General features: G+C 40.4%; 1 protein-coding gene across 1 annotated transcript in view; it reads left to right on the top strand.

Annotated features, from left to right (window-relative positions):
* The window catches only part of LOC136883271 (monocarboxylate transporter 4), a 364,210-nt gene that overhangs the window by 332,851 nt on the left and 10,573 nt on the right, over nucleotides 1–20,786 (top strand). The window contains exons 4-5 of the mRNA XM_067155487.2: nucleotides 14,380–14,544; nucleotides 17,608–17,890. Coding sequence (XP_067011588.2) covers nucleotides 14,380–14,544; nucleotides 17,608–17,890 — 448 coding nt within the window. The remainder of the gene's footprint in view (nucleotides 1–14,379; nucleotides 14,545–17,607; nucleotides 17,891–20,786) is intronic.

The raw sequence follows: 20,786 nt of genomic DNA on the forward strand, positions 1-20,786 counted from the left end.
GAAACAAACCCCATCTCCAAGTAACACCATTAAACAGTATGTTGGTAATGCTCGGCGTTGATATGGACTAAACAACAAACTCAGGAACTGTACTATCATTTTCGGCATGGTAAAACTGTATAAGACATAAATGATCGGAATTTGTGTTCTTCGTAACTTTTGTTGTCATGGGTACTTTCTTTAATTAAGCACTTCTTCTGAACTACCATTTCATGAAGCGTGAATAAAATAGCCTGGATTGTAGACACTCATTCCTTGATTTTAGACACCGATTTTTATTAAATTATCTTCAACCGTTTCCTCGTGATACCCGTACATACAGACAGAGATGACGTAAAATTAAAAACTCCATTTCCTTGTTACTGTGGACACCACCGATACCGAAATACCATTTTTAAAAATTGTGAGCAAAATACAGACAAAACTGTGAATAGATTACTTCCGACTTATCTGAGTCATTTTGGTAAGATTTAAACACCGGACAAGCTGGCTGTGAGCTTTCATCCAGGAGATAGTAGGTTAGAACCCCACTGCCGACAGCCAATGAAGATGGTTTTCCGTGGTCTCCGATGTTCATACAAGGCAAATGCTGGGGCTGTACCTTAATCAAGCTGCGGCCGCTTCCTTCCCACTCACAGGCCTTCCCTAGCCCATCGTTGCCATAGGACCTGTTTGTGTCGTTGCAACTTAAAGCAAATTGTTAAATACGCCCCCCCCCCCCCATAAAGCGCAGCATCTCTTAATTGTTGCGGATTTTTCGCGGAGCCTTCCGAACGCTATCAGCGGCTGTACGAAGAAGCATTAGCTGCTCACTTCTGGATGTTCACTGAAAGCAAGTGGCGATTGTAATATCAGATTGCTTTTAAAAGTGTAGTGACACTAGCAGCCTATTGGGTGTTAGTTATACATCATTCTGAAGACTAGATATATGTATGAAAGGTAAAATGATAAACTGCGTTTAAAGTGCGTAAGAACTTGACGTAAATGTGACTTTCTTGATGGTATGACGGACGCACTTGCGGCCGGTATGTTCCTCCTGCTACCTATGGGCCACACTGTAAGCGTGTATTGCATTTGTCGAGGCTTCTTCTTCTGCTTCATCTTCTGCTTCTCTTCCTCTTCCTGGCATTGCTGAAATTACTTCAGATCACCTATACCTGTTGACTGAATCATTTTTTGTGTCTTTGTTGATACCAACCCTATGTGGAAGGATATGTTGACTGTTGCTTGTTTCAGTCATGGTTGGTTTGCAAATGACGATATATATTTTTTTTTTGCTAGGGACTTTACGTCGCACCGACACAGACAGGTCTTATGGCGACGATGGGATAGGAAAGGCCTAGGAGTTGGAAGGAAGCGGCCGTGGCCTTCATTAAGGTACAACCCCAGCATTTGCCTGGTGTGAAAATGGGAAACCACGGAAAACCATCTTCAGGGCTGCCGATAGTGGGATTCAAACCTACTATCTCCCGGATGCAAGCTCAAATGACGATATAATACGTAGCAATGTCAATACAAACGAACAAGTAGAGGAATTAGACATGTAGACATGATATTTTGGAGGATTTTGGGCTTATGCCGTGTCAAGAAAATAAGGTGAAATTCTTTACGTTTCGCAGAGAACTGTGCTCTGTGTCATCAGAAGAAAATCTCGACTGTCCACGAGAAAGGCTTCTTAAATAATGAGCATTAAAATTTAGACGTTATAATAGAAGTAGAAATGGTACGTTCATTCGTCACCAGATGACTCCCCGGACGTGGCACAGCGCTAGCGTTCGAAGCGGAAGCTGACGGAACCATCAGAATCAGTCTAAGAGGGTCACATAACATGTGTACGTAATATATGACATTGACAGGTGTATGACATTGACACAAGCCTGGAATGAAACATCTGGCGATGAGGAACGTACGCATTTGGAAAACACAAAGACGAAATAACAATAGTGAAGGACAGGGAAGGAAATTAACTAAGTAAATCCTTAATGACTGGCAACCACGTATTACTTAATTAGACTTAGTTAGACATAGACTGAGCAGGCAGCATAACTTCTGAACAGAAGGCCACTACACTGATTATTGTCTTGGAGCCGGACTCGTGATGCACTATGATAACCTGTAGAATTATTCCTCCCCACCTTCCTCCGAAAATGTTTAAACAGAAGAAATAAGCTCTTAATCAAAAACTTGGCGAGCACATAAAAGAAACCACACATTTTCTCAAATCCTTCAATTACTTCGGTGTAGCGACCAGCGAAGACTATGGCAATCCTGAAGATCGCAATTGCTAAAATCTTCATATGTGGATCACTGGTAGAGTACCAACCAACGGATCCCGGGTTCAAACCAAAGAGATGTAGTCGGAGTTTTGGAGGGCACTCCAAGTCGTACGATATCTATATGCAAAACATCTCTGGTGACATATTTACTGTTTCCTGATTAAAAACTCAGCCTTAGTTCAACTAAGAGAGACCTGTGTTATTATTCCACCTGGTAGAATAAAATGGAACGTCGAAATTGACTAGCGGGCATCCTGGGTGGCATGCACACGATACCTGAGGCCATAGAATTATTATTATTGTTGTTATTATTATCATTATTATTATTATTATTAGTAGTAGTAGTAGTAGTAGTAGTAGTAGTAGTATTAGTATTAGTATTATTATTAGATGCCAAAAAGACGAGAAAACTGATCACGCAAAGCTCATTTAGAAGTTTTGCATTTTCTTCTCTGCCAGGCAGCCTTCATTTCTTCTCTTATCGTGGTTGTTCCTTCTTCTGTCCTCTTGGCCCCTGTCTTCTTCTTGTGGTTTCTCTCTGACTCTACTCCCTACTTGCTGATTTTCGTTCTGTAGCACTTTGTATCCTGGTATTTCCAGGTCTTGGCGGATTTCCGTTGTCCACCTATTTGTTCTGATGTTTTCTGTTGTAAAATTCTTGTCAGTCTGCTTTCTGGAAGGCGTTTGATGTGTCCGTAAAAAGTCAGGTGTCTTTTTCTGATATCGGCCGCAAGGTTTGAGAGCTCCTCGGTTTCTGTACAATATTGCAGCCGGTATCCTTCGTCAGACTGATGAAGGATTATTATTATTATTATTATTATTATTATTATTATTATTATTATTATTATTATTATTATTATTATTATTATTATTATTATTATTTCTTAATTCATTTAGCCTCAAGGGTTGGTTATTCCCTCAAACTCAGTGAGGGATCCCACTTACACCGCCTCAAGTACAGGGGTGCTGTGGGCGGAGGGCGAGATGGGAAGTGATAGACAAGGAAGAGGGGTGGAAGTGGCCGTGGCCTTAAGTTAGGTACCATCCCGGTATTTGCCTGGAGGAGAAGTGGAACACCACGGGAAACCATTTCGAGAATGGCTGAGGAGGGAATCGAACCCCCCTCTACTCACTTGATCTCCTGAGGTTGAGTGGCCCTCGTAGCACTTTTCAAATTTCGTGGCAGAGCCGGGATTCGAACTCGGGCCTCCGCGGGTGGCAGTTAAGCACACTAACCATTACACCACAGAGGTGGACTTTGTTGTTATTATTATTATTATTATTATTATTATTATTATTATTATTATTATTATTATTATTAACTGGAGTAGCCACGTATTTTAACGCTATGAGCTCTTCATTCGCGGGATGAGTAAGTTCAAACACCACCGTCGGTTGTCCTGAGAATGGTTTTCTGTGGTTTCCCGTTTTTACCGGGACAGTTCGTATTCATAGGCTACAGGCGATACCTTCAACCCCTTCACCCAATTTCATTCAACATTATTAATTTCATCTCCGTTTGCTCCTCAACTGAGGATGGCATCATCTTCATCCCCGTATTAGGAAACTGGACTAAGGCGTAGAGAGACGTGATGACAGATCAACCGAGCAATTGAATTCTCTTCATGCCGTAATCGGATTTGACATTAAACGGTTCTCAATTTTTTAACTCGACCATAATGTATGATAAGTAAATGTTTAAGTTGCCTGGCTGAGTGGCTCAGACGGTTAAGGCGCTGGCCTTCTAACCCCAGCTTGACAGGTTCGATTCTGGCTCAGTCCGGTGGTATTTGAAGGTGTTTAAATACGACAGTCTCGTGTCGTTAGATTTACTGGCACGTAAAAGAACTCCTGCGAGACTAAATTCCGGCACCTCGGCGTCTCCGAAGACCGTAAAAGTAGTTAGTGGGACGTAAAGCAAATAACATTACTATTAAATGTTTAAGCGAAGTGGCGTCTTTGAGAGTGAACTCAAGGAAAATCCATTCATAATGTGATTATTCAGGTCACGTGTTCTCAATAGAGCGTGATGTCCCAGTGGTATGGCAACTGGCTTCGGACTAAGGTGACAGTAGTTCGAATCCCGAAAATTACACTTGGGTAGTTTGAAACACAAAGTCAGGTCCGTGTGGTTCGTATTCACGAAGGTTTGGAGATCCCCTAGCTATGATCATCAGCCATGAAAGACTACATCTTGTTTGTTTTAATGTGGAAAGCATTTCTTAGGACACAAAGTAGGGCTCCGCATACCACGAAAAACGTAAAATTAATCATTTTCCTCAATTGTGCCGAAATTTGAAGGGATAAAGGGCCAACAAATGTTTGAAAATGTGAGTCTAGGATAGCTCTAGCAAACTAAACAGAAAAATTCGAAAATTACTTCCGAAAAACTGACTAAAATCCGTTGTTTCTTTACTCGTTTTCCTTTTTATTCAAATCCAAAATTCGAAACCAAAGTAACTTATTTACACATTTTTTTCTGTAATTTGTTCCTTGGTTCAGTACCCTCTGGATTTTTTATTTTTTTAAATGTCCACACCGATTGTAGTTATAATCTAATAGATAGAATGTTGTTGTTTTAGTCATCAGTCCATAGACTGGTTTGATGCAGCGCTCCATGCCACCCTATCCTGAGCTAAGGTTTTCATTCCTACGTAACTGCCGCATCCTACATCTTCTCTACTCTGCTTGTAATATTCATACCTTGGTCTACCCCCACCGTTCATACCACCTGCACTTCCTTCAAAACCATCTGCACATGTCCCGGAAGTCTTTAGTGATGTGTCTTATCATTCTATCGCTTCTTCTGGTCAAATTTAGCGAAATCGATCTTCTATCACCAATTCGATTCAGTATATATTCATTCGTGATTCGATCTATCCCATCTGACCTTCTGTAAAACCACTAAATCGGATAACAATCATTAAGAAAAGGATTGTAAATTTTAGGAATAAATAAAGGATATATTCTCATCCTTTATTATATTTTCTGTAACTAAAATTCCTAGCTCATATCGCTAAGGTGTTTTGAACATCCTCTCAGTTTTAATTACTGCGTTGATGGGGTGAAAGGTCCTGTTGGAGATCATTGTAAGTATCTAGGTGTTAATATAAGGAAAGACCTTCATTGGGGTAATTACATAAATGGGATTGTAAATAAAGGGTACAGATCTCTGCACATGGTTATGAGGGTGTTGAGGGGTTGTAGTAAGGATGTAAAGGAGAGGGCATATAAGTATCTGGTAAGACCCCAACTAGAGTATGGTTCCAGTGTATGGGACCCTCACCAGGATTACCTGATTCAAGAATTGGAAAAAATCCAAAGAAAAGCAGCTCGATATGTTCTGGGTTATAGCCGAAAAAAGAGTAGCGTTACAAAAATGTTGCAAAGTTTGGGTTGGGAAGAACTGAAAGAAAGAAGAATAGCTGCTCGACTAAGTGTTATGTTCCGAGCTGTTAGCGGAGAGATGGCGTGGAATGACATTAGTAGACGTATAAGTTTCAGTGGCGTTTATAAAAGTAGCAAAGATCACAATATGAAGATAAAGTTGGAATTCAAAAGGACAAACTGGGGCAAATATTCATTTATAGGAAGGGGAGTTAGGGATTGGAATAACTTACCAAGGGAGACGTTTAATAAATTTCCAATTTCTTTGAAATCATTTCGGAAAAGGCTAGGAAAACAACAGATAGGGAATCTGCCACCTGGGTGAGTGCCCTAAATGGAGATCGGTATTGATTGATTGATTGATTCTGCTTTTTTTAATGTATTCTGAGAATCAGTTTGGCAGCCACAACGACAAAGAACCTATGGAAAACTCAGTGGCCAAAGTACTTTTCAGTTTATTTTCAAGTTAGCTCACATTTTAATCGCGAAGTATCTGGCTAATGTTGGTGCTTGTGTATGTCTCAGTACTTCTCATTCTACTTGCTGTAATTGATGAATGTGTACTCTTTCGCGTAGTGTATTTTAGGTGTCTGTCCTCTACGCTCAAAGTTGCTGATCGATTCATTGTGTAGTCTGTTGGCACTGAGAGTTCTTAAATCCGACTGTCTCGTGTCGTTACATTTAATATCTGCTCGTCAAGGTAAATTTCAGGTACTCCTGGGCCGCGTAAAATCGATCGCCCTCGAAGGGACACTAAACACACCACCTCATAACAATGAATTTTCTGATAATTAAAGTGAATTTTTACGACAAACTAAATTCCGTTGCTATGTTATAATAAAAGCTTGGTCTCTTGAAGAAATTTACTTTCGTTTTTATCAAATGCCTACATCTGATAAAACCACATAAAATCAGGGAATTTTCAGGAAAATGGATAATGGATGAGTTATAATAGGAAAGGAAATTATATTTAGTAGGGTCTGATGACCTAGATGTTAGGCCCCTTTAAACAAGAAACAAACGAACTACAAAATATATATTTAGTGGAACAAGAAACTTTGCTATAGACGTCGGTAGGTTAGATATCTTGGAAAATTTCTGAGTTTCTGCAAAGTGTTCGTGGAAGTTTGCACCTTTTGTCTAGAATTAGACTTAAGGAATCGAAATTAACTTTAATCGAATCAGGTCTTCTTCCGTACATATAGTACCCGTTGAAGATGTGTTAAAGTACAGAATAAAAATAGCACCAATTGGACCCGATCCCACAACCTCCCGATTTCGCGCAGGTTGCTGTACCAGTTGAGCTAGGTCTCTGTTGGAAAGGTGCTAAGCTTCACGCACGGCCGACTTGATGCCTCACTCTGGGATCCAATCGGCCGTACTTCAGGTTTGCAAATGTAGAGTGCGTGCAAGTCTGTCGTTGTCAGCCAAGTCAATGAATTACTGTTGACTACTGAATGCATGATTCGAAGCAGTGTATCGATTCATTCAAGTGTCCGAGTGAATCGATTCACAGGAAAGGCGAGCTCACGGCACACGATTCAGCTTACTCCCAGCGGACAGTGCTGAGTGGCGCACTCACTGGACGTTGACGGGGAGCCGAGCTTCCGCTGCAGCGAGACAGTGTATCATGGCACATCGAAAGAATCGTGAACGAGCGCGGCTCAGTGAGACACATGATACACACGTCTCCTTCGGCTCACTGGACACGCGGAGAGCCGAGCTTCCGCTGCAGCGAGGCATACAGTGAATCATGGCACATCGAAAGAATCGTGAACGAGCGCGGCTCAGTGAGACACATGATACACACGGCTCCTTATCGGCTCACTGGACACGCGGAGAGCCGAGCTTCCGCTGCAGCGAGACATACAGTGAGACATGCTAGACTGAAAGAATCGTATGCTATAATGGACTCTCGAGCTCAGCTCATTTGAAAATAATACCCATTTGCATTCACTGTCCTCTTCTTACAGGGAGGTTTAAATAATAGATGGATTTATTTGCAGTGTTAAAAAGGTAGTCACAACATAATTCTGAAGTAGCTAGTAAGTAGGTAGGCTATTAGGTTATACTATTTATTAGTTTAATGAATCTTAGTATTATAACTTAGTTGACATTTGACAGTTAAACTCGACTCTAGCCTGCCCTATGACTATGAGTCATGCTCATGAGTCATGACCACTCAAAAGTACCTGTTTTATATTGGGAAGAACGGCTCAGTATTCTCTCAGTTCATATGTCACATCGTTGCACAAGACTTCAATCATATGTGGACAGACGCAATAACAGTATGTTGAATCAGAAAACCAGCGGGCTACTGTACATCTCGAGTAGCCTATACAAAATATGACGATTTAAAAAAATCCTCAGCTGATAGAAAAATACTTTTAAAAAAAGGACTGAGCGAGTTGTCGTGCGGTTAATATCGCGTGTGGCTATGCGTTTGCATTCGGGGGATGGTGGGTTCGAATCCCACCGTCGGCAGCCGTTAAGATGGTTTTTCCGTAGTTTCCCCATTTTCACACCAGGAAATGCTGGCTCTGTACCTTAATTCAGGCCATGGCTGCTACCTTCCTAATCCTAACCTTTCCCACCCTGCGTTGCCGGAAACCTTCGATGTATTAGAGTAACTAGCATTTTTTCTAAGAAACGAGTTCATAGTATGAAGACCAGATGGCAGCTGCGAACACTGAATGCTGTTGCTGCTGTCTTACCAGCACATACTACACTGATGCAGTAGGAGCGGTGACCAATGAGCCGTGAATCGGATCACTGTATCGATTCAGTAACGTGAACGGAATCAAATGAATCGATTCAGTAAAATGAATCGAATGTCCCATCACTACAATGAATACTGCACCTTCAAGACCAGATTTTAATCTAAACTCTCAACCTACTAGCTTAAGTTCTGTACATATTGTACGTGTTGAAGGGATGCTAAGTACAGACCAAAAGTGGCCAACCGGACACCAGTGGAATCGGAACCCACAACCCCTCGATTTCGACTCGGTTGCTCTTCCCTTTATCTTACGTGATCAGTCAGCCCTGTTGCCTATAACTGAACATTTTTCTGGACTTCTCGGTACACTCGAGTCACATTGTTATGCTTATTTTTCAGCTATTATCCAGAGATGAGCACAGATCTCGAGCTCTGACACTGTCAGGTTGTCAAAGGTGAGTCATGCTAGTGATATCGAGTGTTTTTCACTATCGATAAACTGCCGATTGTAAGCGTGACTGTGGAATGAAAACATTCCATAGTTTTCATTCGGTTTGAAATCGGTTGTAAAGTACTAATATACATTTTGCACTGCGGCAGTACTAGTAATAAGTCATTTGATAATAACTACCGAAATGTGGATTGTTGTTTAATACTACCGATTTTCTTTGCGTGTTTATTTTGTTGGTAATGATATAAGCGGAAATATTGAGAATAGTAACAAACGTTACACGATATTCGAGTGAACTGATTGGAGACTGACAAGCGTTGCTCTATAAAATAAGATAAAATGTCCCGATTAAAGTAATTGTGGTCATTATGTTTCACTTTAAATAAAATGCATTTTTGTTTCCCTGATCACAAGTTAAGGAATGTAAGATCGTTTGCTCATAAAATAACTACTGTTACGTAATTTAAAGGAGACGAGCTGCTCGACTAAGTGGTATGTTCCGAGCTGTCAGCGGAGAAATAGCGTAGAATGACATCAGTAGACGAATAAGTTTGAGTGGCGTCTTTAAAAGTGGGAAAGATCACAATATGAAGATAAAGTTCGGATACAAGAGGACAAACTGGGACAAATATTCATTTATAGGAAGGGGAGTTAGGGATTGGAATAACTTACTAAGGAAGATGTTCAAAAATTTCCAATGTCATTGAAATCTTTTAAGAAAAGGTTAGGAAAACAACAGATAGGGAATCTGCCACCTGGACGACTGCCCCAAATGTAGATCAATATAAATTGATTGATTGATTGATTGATTGATTGATTGATTGATTGATTGATTGATTGATTGATTGATTGATTGATTGATTGATTGATTGATTGATTGATTGATTGATTGATTGATTGATTGATTGATTGATTGATTGATTGATTGATTGATTGATTGATTGATTGATTGATTGATTGATTGATTGATTGATTGATTGATTGATTGATTGATTGATTGATTGATACATACGAAGGTTAGGTTTATGCCTTATTGTAATGACACCACATATCTATATAAGAATATATCTATAAATGTCATTGTATGTACGTATGTATTACATCTCCTCCTAAACCACGGCAGCGATTTCAACCAAACTTGGTGCACTTATGACTTAGTATCAGGAGACAAACCGCGTGGGGATAAGACACCCCAAGTACCGTTAGGGTCGTGGGGGCGAGGGGGTGACATATAAAAATATTGGAAAATCGTATCGAATCCATACTTTTCGGAGTCGCTGAGATGAATAGTGATACTCCATAACTTTTTGAAGTCAAAATTCAGCCCCCTTTTGGGTGGGGGACGAGGGGGAAGTGATATATCAAAATATTAGAAATGGCGTCGAATCCATCCTTTTCGGGGTCGCTAAGATGAATAGTGACACTCCGTATTTATTTTGACAAACCGCGTGGGGGTAAGACACCCTATGTACCTATAGTGGCAGGGGGCGAATGAGGAATTATAAAATATTCGAAAATAGTGTCGAATCCATACACTCCTATTTTCTTTTGACAAACCACGTGGGTCTAAGAGACCCCATGTACCCAATGGGGCGGGGGGGCGAGGGGGTGACATATAAAATATTAAAAAATAGTGTCGAATCCTTAATTTTCGTGGTCGCTGAGATGAATAGTAATACTTTGGAAATTTTTAAAGTCCACGTTCAGCCCCCTTTGGGAGGGGAGCGGGGGGAGTGATACATAAAATTAATCGGAAATAGTGTCAAATCCATAGTTTTCGGGGTGGCTGTGATGAATAGTGAGACTCCGGACTTATTGTAAGTTCAAGTTCAGCCCCCTTTGGTGTGGGGGGCGAGGGAGGAGTGATATATAAAAATAGTCGAAAATAGTGTCGAATCCACAGTGTTCGGGGTCGCTGAGATGAAAAGCGGCAGTTCGTATTTTTACTATTATGAGACAAACCACGTGGGAGTAAGACACCCCAGGTACCCTTAAAGGTGGTGGGGCGAGGGGGTGAGATATAAAAATCATTAAAAGTACTGTCGAATCCATGCCTTTCGGGGTAGCTGAGATAAATAGTGGCACTCCGAAATTTGTTAAAGTCCAAGTTCAGCTCCTTGGATCCACTGGTTGTCATTCTTGCTCTTGTGAACATGGTTAAACACTCGTTTTGTCAATCTACTGTGAAATGAAATGGCGTGTCGCTTTTGTGCCGGGTGTGTCCGACGACAAGTTCGGCTCGCCATATGCAGGTCTTTTTATTTGACACGCGTAGGCGAACTGCGCGTCGTGATGAGAATGAAATGATGATGAACACGACACATACACCCAGCCCCGTGCCAGCGAAATTAATCGATGGTGGTTAAAATTCCCGACCCTACCGGGCATCGAACCCTCGACCCCTGTGACCAAAGGCCAGCACCCTAACCATTTAGCCATGGAGCCGGAAATTATCATTATTATTATTATTATTATTATTATTATTATTATTATTAATATTATTATTATTATTATTTCCTATAGGCCGTTTAAAGACTACGATGTTCAACTACTGCGTTTGGGGTGGGTTTTGATGTTCACCTCTGTCTCTGTTGTTCCTTCCTCTCCTTTGTCCAGAGGCTACCTGTCTTCCTTCTTGGTGGTTTGTTCTGGATCCTCTACTTTTTAAGCATTCTCCTGCGAGATGTCCGGTCTTTTAAGTCTCTTTCTGTTCCTTCCAGTTCCTGCAGATCTTTGTTTATTTCTTTCAACCGTGGTGACTTGATCTTGCCCTTTTGTCAGTAAACGAGAAGCTGGTTGGTCAATATGGCATGATGTATCCTGTAGACGTGTCCATAAAATGCTAGGCGACTCTTCCTGGCCACGTCCGTGATTTTTCACAGTATTTGTAGAGTTTTTGGTTCGATGGCTTTTTGTATTCGTTCCCCTCCTGAACTGCTCCTAATATCTTCCTCAGTATTTTTCTCTCCTGGATTTCAAGCTTGTTCGGGAGTCCCTTCCTGTTGAATATTAGATATTCTGAAGCATAATCAGGGCGAATGACTGTCTAGTAGTGCTTCATTTTAGTGTTTTGGGGGAGAAACTTTTTATTGTCGGTGTTGTTGGTCAGTTGGTATGCCACCTCTACCCTATTAAATCGAGTTGATAATGCTAATCTCTTGGAGAGATTAGGTTGAAACCATTCTCCTAGGCACTTGAACCTGTTGGTTTTCTTGATCGTTCCTGCCTCCCGACGCACTGTACAAGGAGATTCAGTGATCTCTGTGATGTATTGTGTTTTCACAAGTGAAATGTGTGCTGACTTTTATCTGAGAACACTGAGTTTTTCACTGAAGTTTCTACTGAATTAGATAGAAGTGCCAGGTTGTCGGCAAAAGTCAGACAATCAACATTCAGTCCATTGCGCTTCTGTCCCAGAGAGATACCACGTGGTATACCCTGTCTAGTTAACTATCTTTAGAGGCACGTAGCGTTTGATGTTTCTGGCAATAATGAAGCCTGAACTTGTTCGGACGTTGTTTCTACTCAGACCACTTCCTTACTCCTCTGTTTGGCCGTGCGTGTACGGCCTCGCAGCTGTGAGCTTGCATTCTGGAGATAGTGAGTTCAAATTATAATTATATTGGTAGAACTGACCACAAGTACAAAATTAGAAGGAATTTTAGCAGAAGCGATTTTGGTAAATTTTCTTTCATTGGGAAGGGCGTGAAGGAGTGGAACAGTTTACCAGGGGTAGTGTTTGATCCTTTTCCAAAATCTGTACAGATATTCAAGAAGAGAATAAACAACAACAGAGATAATATATGAAATGTTAGAGGGCATTCGACCAGTGCAGGATATTGTAAATAATAAATGTGTGTGATTAAATTAATTCCATCCCCTGGTCTAAGGAGTTTGGACAGCCCAAGTAGGGGACTGCCTGTAGGGGTGAAGTACAGTGGGGACTTCGAGGGCACTGGGACCGCTACGGTAGCTGTGAAGGCCCTTCAGGAACTCTGAAAAGTGGTGGCAAAAGGGGCTCTGGTTAAGACGCAGCAGGTCGTTATGCTACTTAGGTTCCAAAATGGGTAAAATATAAATATGTGAATAAATTCAATGTTAATTTTAATCTTATACCAGTTGTATAGTATTATTAGAAGTAATTTCACATACCGTACTGTATATGAGTTGACTATGTTTGTAAGATATTATAAGTAGAATTTTGTAAACAATATAAATTTATTAAGGATGATGTGTGTGTTTAATAGAAAAAATTATTAGCGTAAATTGTATAATATTGTATTCTAGGAAAATTTTCTTCGTCTCCTGTTAATTTAAAATTTAGTGCTTGACAATAATGTATTTTAGTGTACCATTTGCCACCGAGGTAGACACCTCATTTGCAAATAAAGAGATTTTGATTTTGAAATTACACTGTTGACAGGCCTGAAGATGACTTTCTGTGATTTCCCATTTTCATAAGAGGAAAATTCTGCGGCTGTAAATCTACCTTATTTAAGGTTACGGCCTTTCCTATCGCATCGTCTCCATAAGATCTATCTGTGTCGGTACGACGTGAAACAAATGTCAAATCAAATTTTGAAATGTAAATTGTAGCCAGTATGTGTCATGGGTTGTATCACTGAAGTGATAGGAACTCAATACTCACATGGTAGAAGTAGCAATACTTGATACAGCCACCGAAATAACACTCTACAGATAGATTTCTTATGTATAGGAATAAAATATTCCACAGCAAAACTAGAGTGAAGTGAAATACCTGAAAGGATAGACTATTTGCCGAAGCTGTGGGTAGGGGTAGCGTGTCTAAGTCATTCCCGGAGGCCCGAGTTCGATTCCTAGCGAGGTCAGGGATTTTTACCTCGATCTGAGAGCTTATTGCGTCATCGAAAGACGTGGGTTCTCACTCAGGCAGAGACTCGGCTGCCGGAACCCATTGTGAAAGGGGCCTTAGTCTATGACTGAGGAAAATCCTAGTAAAGGTTAAACATTGAAGGTTGGAATGATGTGGTGCATACTGGCATATAAAAGAGCACCTCTAGTCCTTTTAACGACAGAACGACAAATAATGGTGCAATGTCAGATTTGGTATTTAACAGCAGACAGAACCTCTCATGATGCAGCTAACACAGACTGATGACTCAATATGAGGGAGCATTCTTCGAGATCATCGAAGCATTGACTTATTGGTTCGAGGTCCACTCAGCCTTCGTGAAAACTATTGAGGAGCTATCTGACGGTAAGATAGCGGCCCTCGTCTAGGAGGTCAAGAATAATGGCCGAGAGGATTCGTTGTGCTGACCACACAACACATCATAAGCTGAAGGCGGGACTCTTACGCCATGGGGTTTGGTTTGGCTTATCATCACAACATTTCTGCGCTGTTTCATACTCATTCCAAATACTGTATATTCAAGAGAATCCTATGAATCAATTTACAATTATCTGTAGAACGGGGGAATATACTCCTCACCTTCAGTTGTTTATGAACTAGTAATAGGAGGCTCTTTTCCTGGATATTGATGTATGTTAATATTTTGTCTCAGTTACGGTGTGGTGATGGGAGTTGGAGCTGGAATGGTGCGCGAGACTTCCTCCTTAATGCTGGGCCATTACTTCAAGAGGAGAAGAGAGTTCGTGGAGATGGTGGTGCAGGCTGGGGGTGGTGTGGGGATAGCGCTCTTCTCCGTGCTCTACAAGGAGGCTGTGGGGTGAGTAGATCAACATTTCACCACTTTTCATACAGTTCCTAATTCTGGTCAATATAATGGTGATTTGATATTTTTGAATTATATATTTGGGAGGCGTTGGGTTCAAATGCCACCGTCGGTAGCCCTGAGGATGGTTTTCCGTGGTTCCCCATTACACAGCAGACACGTGCTGGCGATGTACCCTAATTAATGTGACGGCTGATGCACTCCCAATGCTATCACTTCCCCATCCTTTCGTTGCCGAAAGCCTTCAGTGTGTTAGTGTGAAGTAAAAAAATACTATCTTAAAACAAAATAGTGCAATAATAATAATGTTTTTGTTTTACGTCCCACTAACTTCTATAACGGTTTCCGGAGACTCCGAACTGCGGGAATTTAGTCCCGCAGGAGTTCTTTTACATGCCAGTAAATCTGCCGACGCGAGGCTGACGTGTTTGAGCATCTTCAAATACCACCGGACTGAGCCAGGATCAAGCTTTCCAAGCTGGGTTTAAGGCGACACTCAGGAAATACAAATATGGTTTTACCTAATGTATAGATTTTCACGAAACTTTGTGGGAATGACACTTACATAAAATTAGAGATATCACGAACATTTCTTTCATATACAAATAATAGTTTTTTCCAAAACGCATTTTTTAAAATTTTTAATTCCTTTTTTCATGAAATTTAATTAATATTTTAATGTAAATTCGTAATTAAGTAGATAATACCTATTTTGAAAGCACTACATAATTTTTTCTGTACACAATTTATGTAACGAGATATATCGTATTAAATTTGTGTAATATTTACGTTCTAAAATTTTGTATTTAAAAATCCCTACTATTTAAAAAAATCGTCAATCAAAAATTCCATCCGCAGGTTTCTTAATATAGCTATGATACATATATAATACAATTTTTTTTACATTTAGCGGAATATTATGAGAGAAAATTTGGATTTAAGTGTAAAATTACAGTTGGCAAACAAAGCATTATTACAGTGATAAATTGTTTGAATTCAGCGGAATAACTTCGTGACAAGGAAAAAGAAACTCTCTCCTTTTACATTTCAGTCATAAAATATTCAAAAAATTGACCAAAATATCAATTTTTGCCTCCGGAGTGTCGCCTTAAAAGGCCAGCGCCTCAACCGTCTGAGCCACTCAGCCCGGCAAACTGCAGTTTTGAAAGTACGAGATCCTCTCTGTGAATTTGAAAATCCCCTCTGCACGAACAATCGTCACAGTGCCACTTAATTTTAGAAAGATAATGAACTATAACAGACTGTTTCTGGTGTGAATTGATTTCGTGTACTGTATCGTATGTGATTTATGAGGAACTCATTTTTAGTAAGGCCAGGTCTATGGATAGTTTGGCTCCCTCGTACTCGGAGGACCTGGTTTCGATTCCACGCCAGGTCAAGGATTGTTTCTTGTATCTGAAGGCTCTTTCGTGATCCACTCAGTCTACGTGATTACAATTGAGGAGTTACCTGACATTGAAATAGCAGTCCCGTTCTAGAAAATCAAGAATAACAGCCAACAGGATTCGTCGTGCTGACTTCACGACACCTTATAATCTGCAGGCGAATCAAAAGTCTGTTTTCTGCTCTCTGCTGGTGGTCATCTTGTGGAATGTAACTCCCACCTCCTATAGATTATCTTTCTATTCAGAAGTAAAATACCTTCCATCGTTCTTTTCAGTTAAAGATTTGCCATTAGCAGCTAATGTTAAATATATCTACTAGAGGTTCCGTGGCGCTTCCAACGACGTGAAGAATATTACGCTTTCCTAAACCTGAAGTAGAAAGCAACGACGAAATACCTCACTCCTCATCTTGCTTAGTACAGTACGTCTCATCTTGGCACCGCCATTGGTTTTTCGGTTTTCCTAGAACTCTATATCCTTTGGTAGTGCTGTTTGAGGATCCAGCCAGACTCTGCGTTGTCGACAAAAAAAAAAAAAAACAGACAGACAGATAGACAGAACCTCGAAGTTAGATATGGTGATGGCTGAATGTGTTTAGTAATTTTTAACATTCACAGGTACACCAAAATCACTGTTATATTTCTAAGAAATGGGATCTTTACGGCTTGTGGTTGGTATAATCAGTTAAAGAGGTCTGCATAGCTGAGGGAATAATTGCGTACTCGGTTCAGCCGAAAAGACATGGGGTTCAGATTCTCCATCAGGTACTTCAAATTTTCAGAAACGACATTTCCACATCTAGAGAGGCTATTGTTCTCGATTTTTACTCAGCCCACACAAAAAGTGAGCACCTGGAGACGAAGGTGGCCGTGGATAGGATTAATCATTGTATCGTATTTAACACTGAGATTTCGGAGAGTGGAGAAAATTACCATCCACTGTTCGAAGGGCCTTCATGAGCTTATTTGCTAACCCATGGATTCTTCTTTCATTAGGGAGATATCTGAGTTCAAATGTGGCAGCTAACTCGCATAAAAATGAATCAAGAATTTGTATTTTCCATTGATCATATGTAATGAAATGGTCATCGTCAACTGATAATAATTCAGTACTTAATATGAAAAAAGGCTAAATGTAGGAAAACCTCTTATTAAAACTTAACATTATGCATTTATAAGAATTCGTAGGTATTATTAAATGGATTTTCTATTAACCAATCATTAAATTTCCTTTTAAAATTGCTTAAAGGAGTGGACTGTGCATAATGTGGTAGGTAATTTATTAAATAATATTAAACGACTGGTTTTATATGAGTGAGCAGTTCTTAACAGCCTATGAATTGGGATGTCAATGTCTACTTTGCCCCGAGCATCATACAGGTGAATTTTTCCCCAGTACTGAATTCATTTATTTTTTAACATATGTCAAAGAGACATAAATATACAATGTTATAATTGTCAGTATTTTAATCTTAATGAACAGAGATCGACAACAGTCAACTGCACTAACTCTACACATTGTGCGGACAACCTTTTTCTGTATTATAAGAATGTTATATTAAGAAGAACCATAAATTAATATTCTACAATTGTATGTGATAGTGGTCTAAACAATAGCTTGTCGACTTACCAGTTATCTTATAATTTTTCAGTAAATGGGGCTGGAGGCTGGGACTCCAAGCCATTACTGTCGCCTTGTGTCTCGCCTTCTTCCTGGGCACTCTCTACCGCTCGGCCTCCATGTACCATCCTCAGAGACGCGCCATCCTGCACCTCAAGAATCAGCGCAAAAAGATGAAGGAGAAGAAGACGCACGCGAGGACGCCGAAACCTCCCTTCTTCGACCTTGCGCCTCTACGAACGCGATCGGTGCAGATGTTACTCCTCTCGTCCGGCACGACAGCGCTTGGACTCTACACTCCTATCTTCTACTTGGTAATAAAGAGCTGTATCCTTGTATAACACCTTCTCGTACTTACTGCCGCAGAGTTTACGGTGCTACTCTTCCGAAATGGACTGATATAACTTCTAGAGTACGTGCGACCCAAAGATACTGCTCACTGAAGTCATCATCATCATCATCATCATCGTCACTTCCCCCTTATCCAGCTCCTGCCATGTCGGGGTATTTACGGCACTTCTCCATCTTCCTCTTTCGTTTCACCATTCCTCCTCCACGATCTTGTCCCAGTCTAAATTTCGTTTTCTTATCCCGCTCTTCACTGATTCAATCCACCTTGTTCTAGGTCTTCCTCTTGCTCTCTTGCCCTCGCACTTTGCCGCCAGCATCTGTCTTGGAATTCTATTCTCCTCCATCCGCTTCACTTGTCCAAACCACCTTAGTTTATTCTTTTCATTTATCTCATTTAGCTTTCCTATCCCAACTTCCTTCTTAACATCTTCATTTCTCACTCTGTCTTTCCGTGTCTTTCCTATCATACTTCTTAGGAATTTCATTTCACTGGCTTGAATTCTGCTCTCTTGCCCGCTTGTCAAAGTCCAAGTCTCAGCTGCAAAATTCCGTATGAGTACAATGTACTTTTTGTAAATTATCTCTTTTCTTTTCCTTGGTACTTCTTTGCTCCAAACACGTTTTCTTACACTTTGATAGAATGCATTTCCTTGCTGTACTCTCCTGCTAATGTACTGTTAACTTAAGTGCATCCCTATTTCATTAATCACAGAAATCATCGTCTGTTTTGGTCACTATGAATTAATAACTATATTTAATCAGATCGTGTCTTTGCTGTCAAGACCTACAGTAGTCTTTACAGTGCACTGTGTCTTCTGGCACGGGTTGGAAGAAATTTGTTACCTTCGTTGAACTGTCTCAGTCTCATCGTTCGCTGAGTGGCTGAGGTATAATGTCATACCTTATGCAGCAAGTCCCTGTCATTAATGATGTGAAAATGTTGCTCATAGTGTTAGTTGTTACGTGAATTTCGGTTGCCTTCGCAGACTGATATGCTATGTAACAGCAAATTCTGGTTAGGTGAAAAAAGCAAGGAGAATCTACGTCTCTATCCCCATCATGCATCTTCAGTGAAGCCTTGGTTTGGTATGACAGCTGATGACAGACCTGTTGAGAATTTAACCAGCCTTCGGGCTGAATACTCAACATAAAATAAGGTCAATATCCTGACAATGCGATTAGAGTCTGGTGGATGTCTCGGTAATCTGGGTTAGATTCCGGATCCTCTCTCTCTCTCTCTCTCAAGTGTTCAACTGGCTCGCGACAGCTCTGCAGTCGACTCTATTTTCCACCGTCTTCTTGAGTTCAGCATAGCTCCCACATTGAACGTCTCGCATTATCTGCTGAACATACTGGATACGGGGTCTTCCAAGATATCTCCTTCCTTCAATCATTCCTTCTAACGTATCAGTTTAACCCGCGGTGAGTCTTTTAGCCCGGGCGCATCCAATTTTTACTCTTTCGAAATTGTTTCACGGTATAAAGCTTTCTCCTTTTCTGTACCTTACAACGGGTTCGTCCCCTGCTCGTGTTTACGTTCGTTCTTCCATCACCAGTCAGCCAGTCAGTGGAAAACTTTGTCTGAAAGTCCGGTCGTTTCCACTGTGTGCGTTTCCTGGCGTCTACTGTCTGCGGTCTTTGTTTTGTGAGTTTCCCTTCAATAATACAATGTGCTTTGATACAAAAATTGGTGTTCACTTTCACTGATATGTTTTACTGTAAAATGACGATGTGTTTTTTTCACAAAATCATTTCACAGATATTTGTTTCTTCAATAATGCAACGTGTTTTATTGTGTATTTTGTTTCATGTACATAACATTACACAAATTTACAATGCGTTTTGGCAAGAAAATTGGTATTTTTTCATGGGTATTTTTTTCATTAATAATACAATGTGTTTTGTTCTAAAAACTGGTATTTTCATGGATATGCTTTTAGTACAGAATTCAATGTGTTTTACAACGAAAACAGGTATTTCGTTTCATGGATATGTTTTTCCTTAAAAATACAATGCGTTTTGCTACAAGAACTGGTACTGATACTCCCCGGTCAAATCGACCGTGCGCGACCCATCACGCAACTATCCTGACGCGACCCCTCTTGGAAAAGTTCAGTCATATCCTTGAGTTTGGAGGTCTATATTACATTAGTAACTACCCGATACGGGAAGTAAAGATACCCACCCCGCTAACGAAGCCAGTGGGGAATCGTTACATTGTCTACGCTACATACACTCTTACACCTACAAAGTCTATCATTGTTTAGAGAGACACTGCAGTTTTCACTCAATCTACTTGCATTATTTTCGGATTTGAATGTATTCTTAAATAGAGTAGCCCGGCGCGCAGTAACAAGCAAGCGTTCCCGTCGTGAGGCACGGGGCAAACGTTTTATATTAAACGCCAACTCCAGTTAACTGACTATTCATTTTTCATCGCCTGCGTTCATTGGGGGAGATTTGAAACGTGGCCTCTTGGTCAGAACACTCTCATGTCCACAGTACGTCAATGCACGAGTTCCTGAGAACTCGGTATCTGAAGCCCATCGTTGGTTTTCCGAAGTTTCCTATTTAACTACTGGAAAAATTATGGGATGTTGTCATTTACGAGACTGGGGTCGCTACTGTCCAAGTTACAGATTAATAACAAATTAATGTATTTAATTGCACATTCACACCAGTATCAGAAGTATGTTTTAGTTAGCAGAGAGAATTGCTTGAGAATAATAGCATGGGAGATTTTATGGTTTTGAAAATGAAAATTCCATCAATCATAGTTTGAAGCTACATTCGAACTTACCAACCCTCAAAAATACCGTACTTATTTCGGAAACACCCTGCACAGATATCTGCTTTAAA

Source organism: Anabrus simplex, chromosome 1, assembly GCF_040414725.1.
Source record: "Anabrus simplex isolate iqAnaSimp1 chromosome 1, ASM4041472v1, whole genome shotgun sequence".
Classification (NCBI taxonomy): Eukaryota; Metazoa; Arthropoda; class Insecta; order Orthoptera; family Tettigoniidae; genus Anabrus; species Anabrus simplex.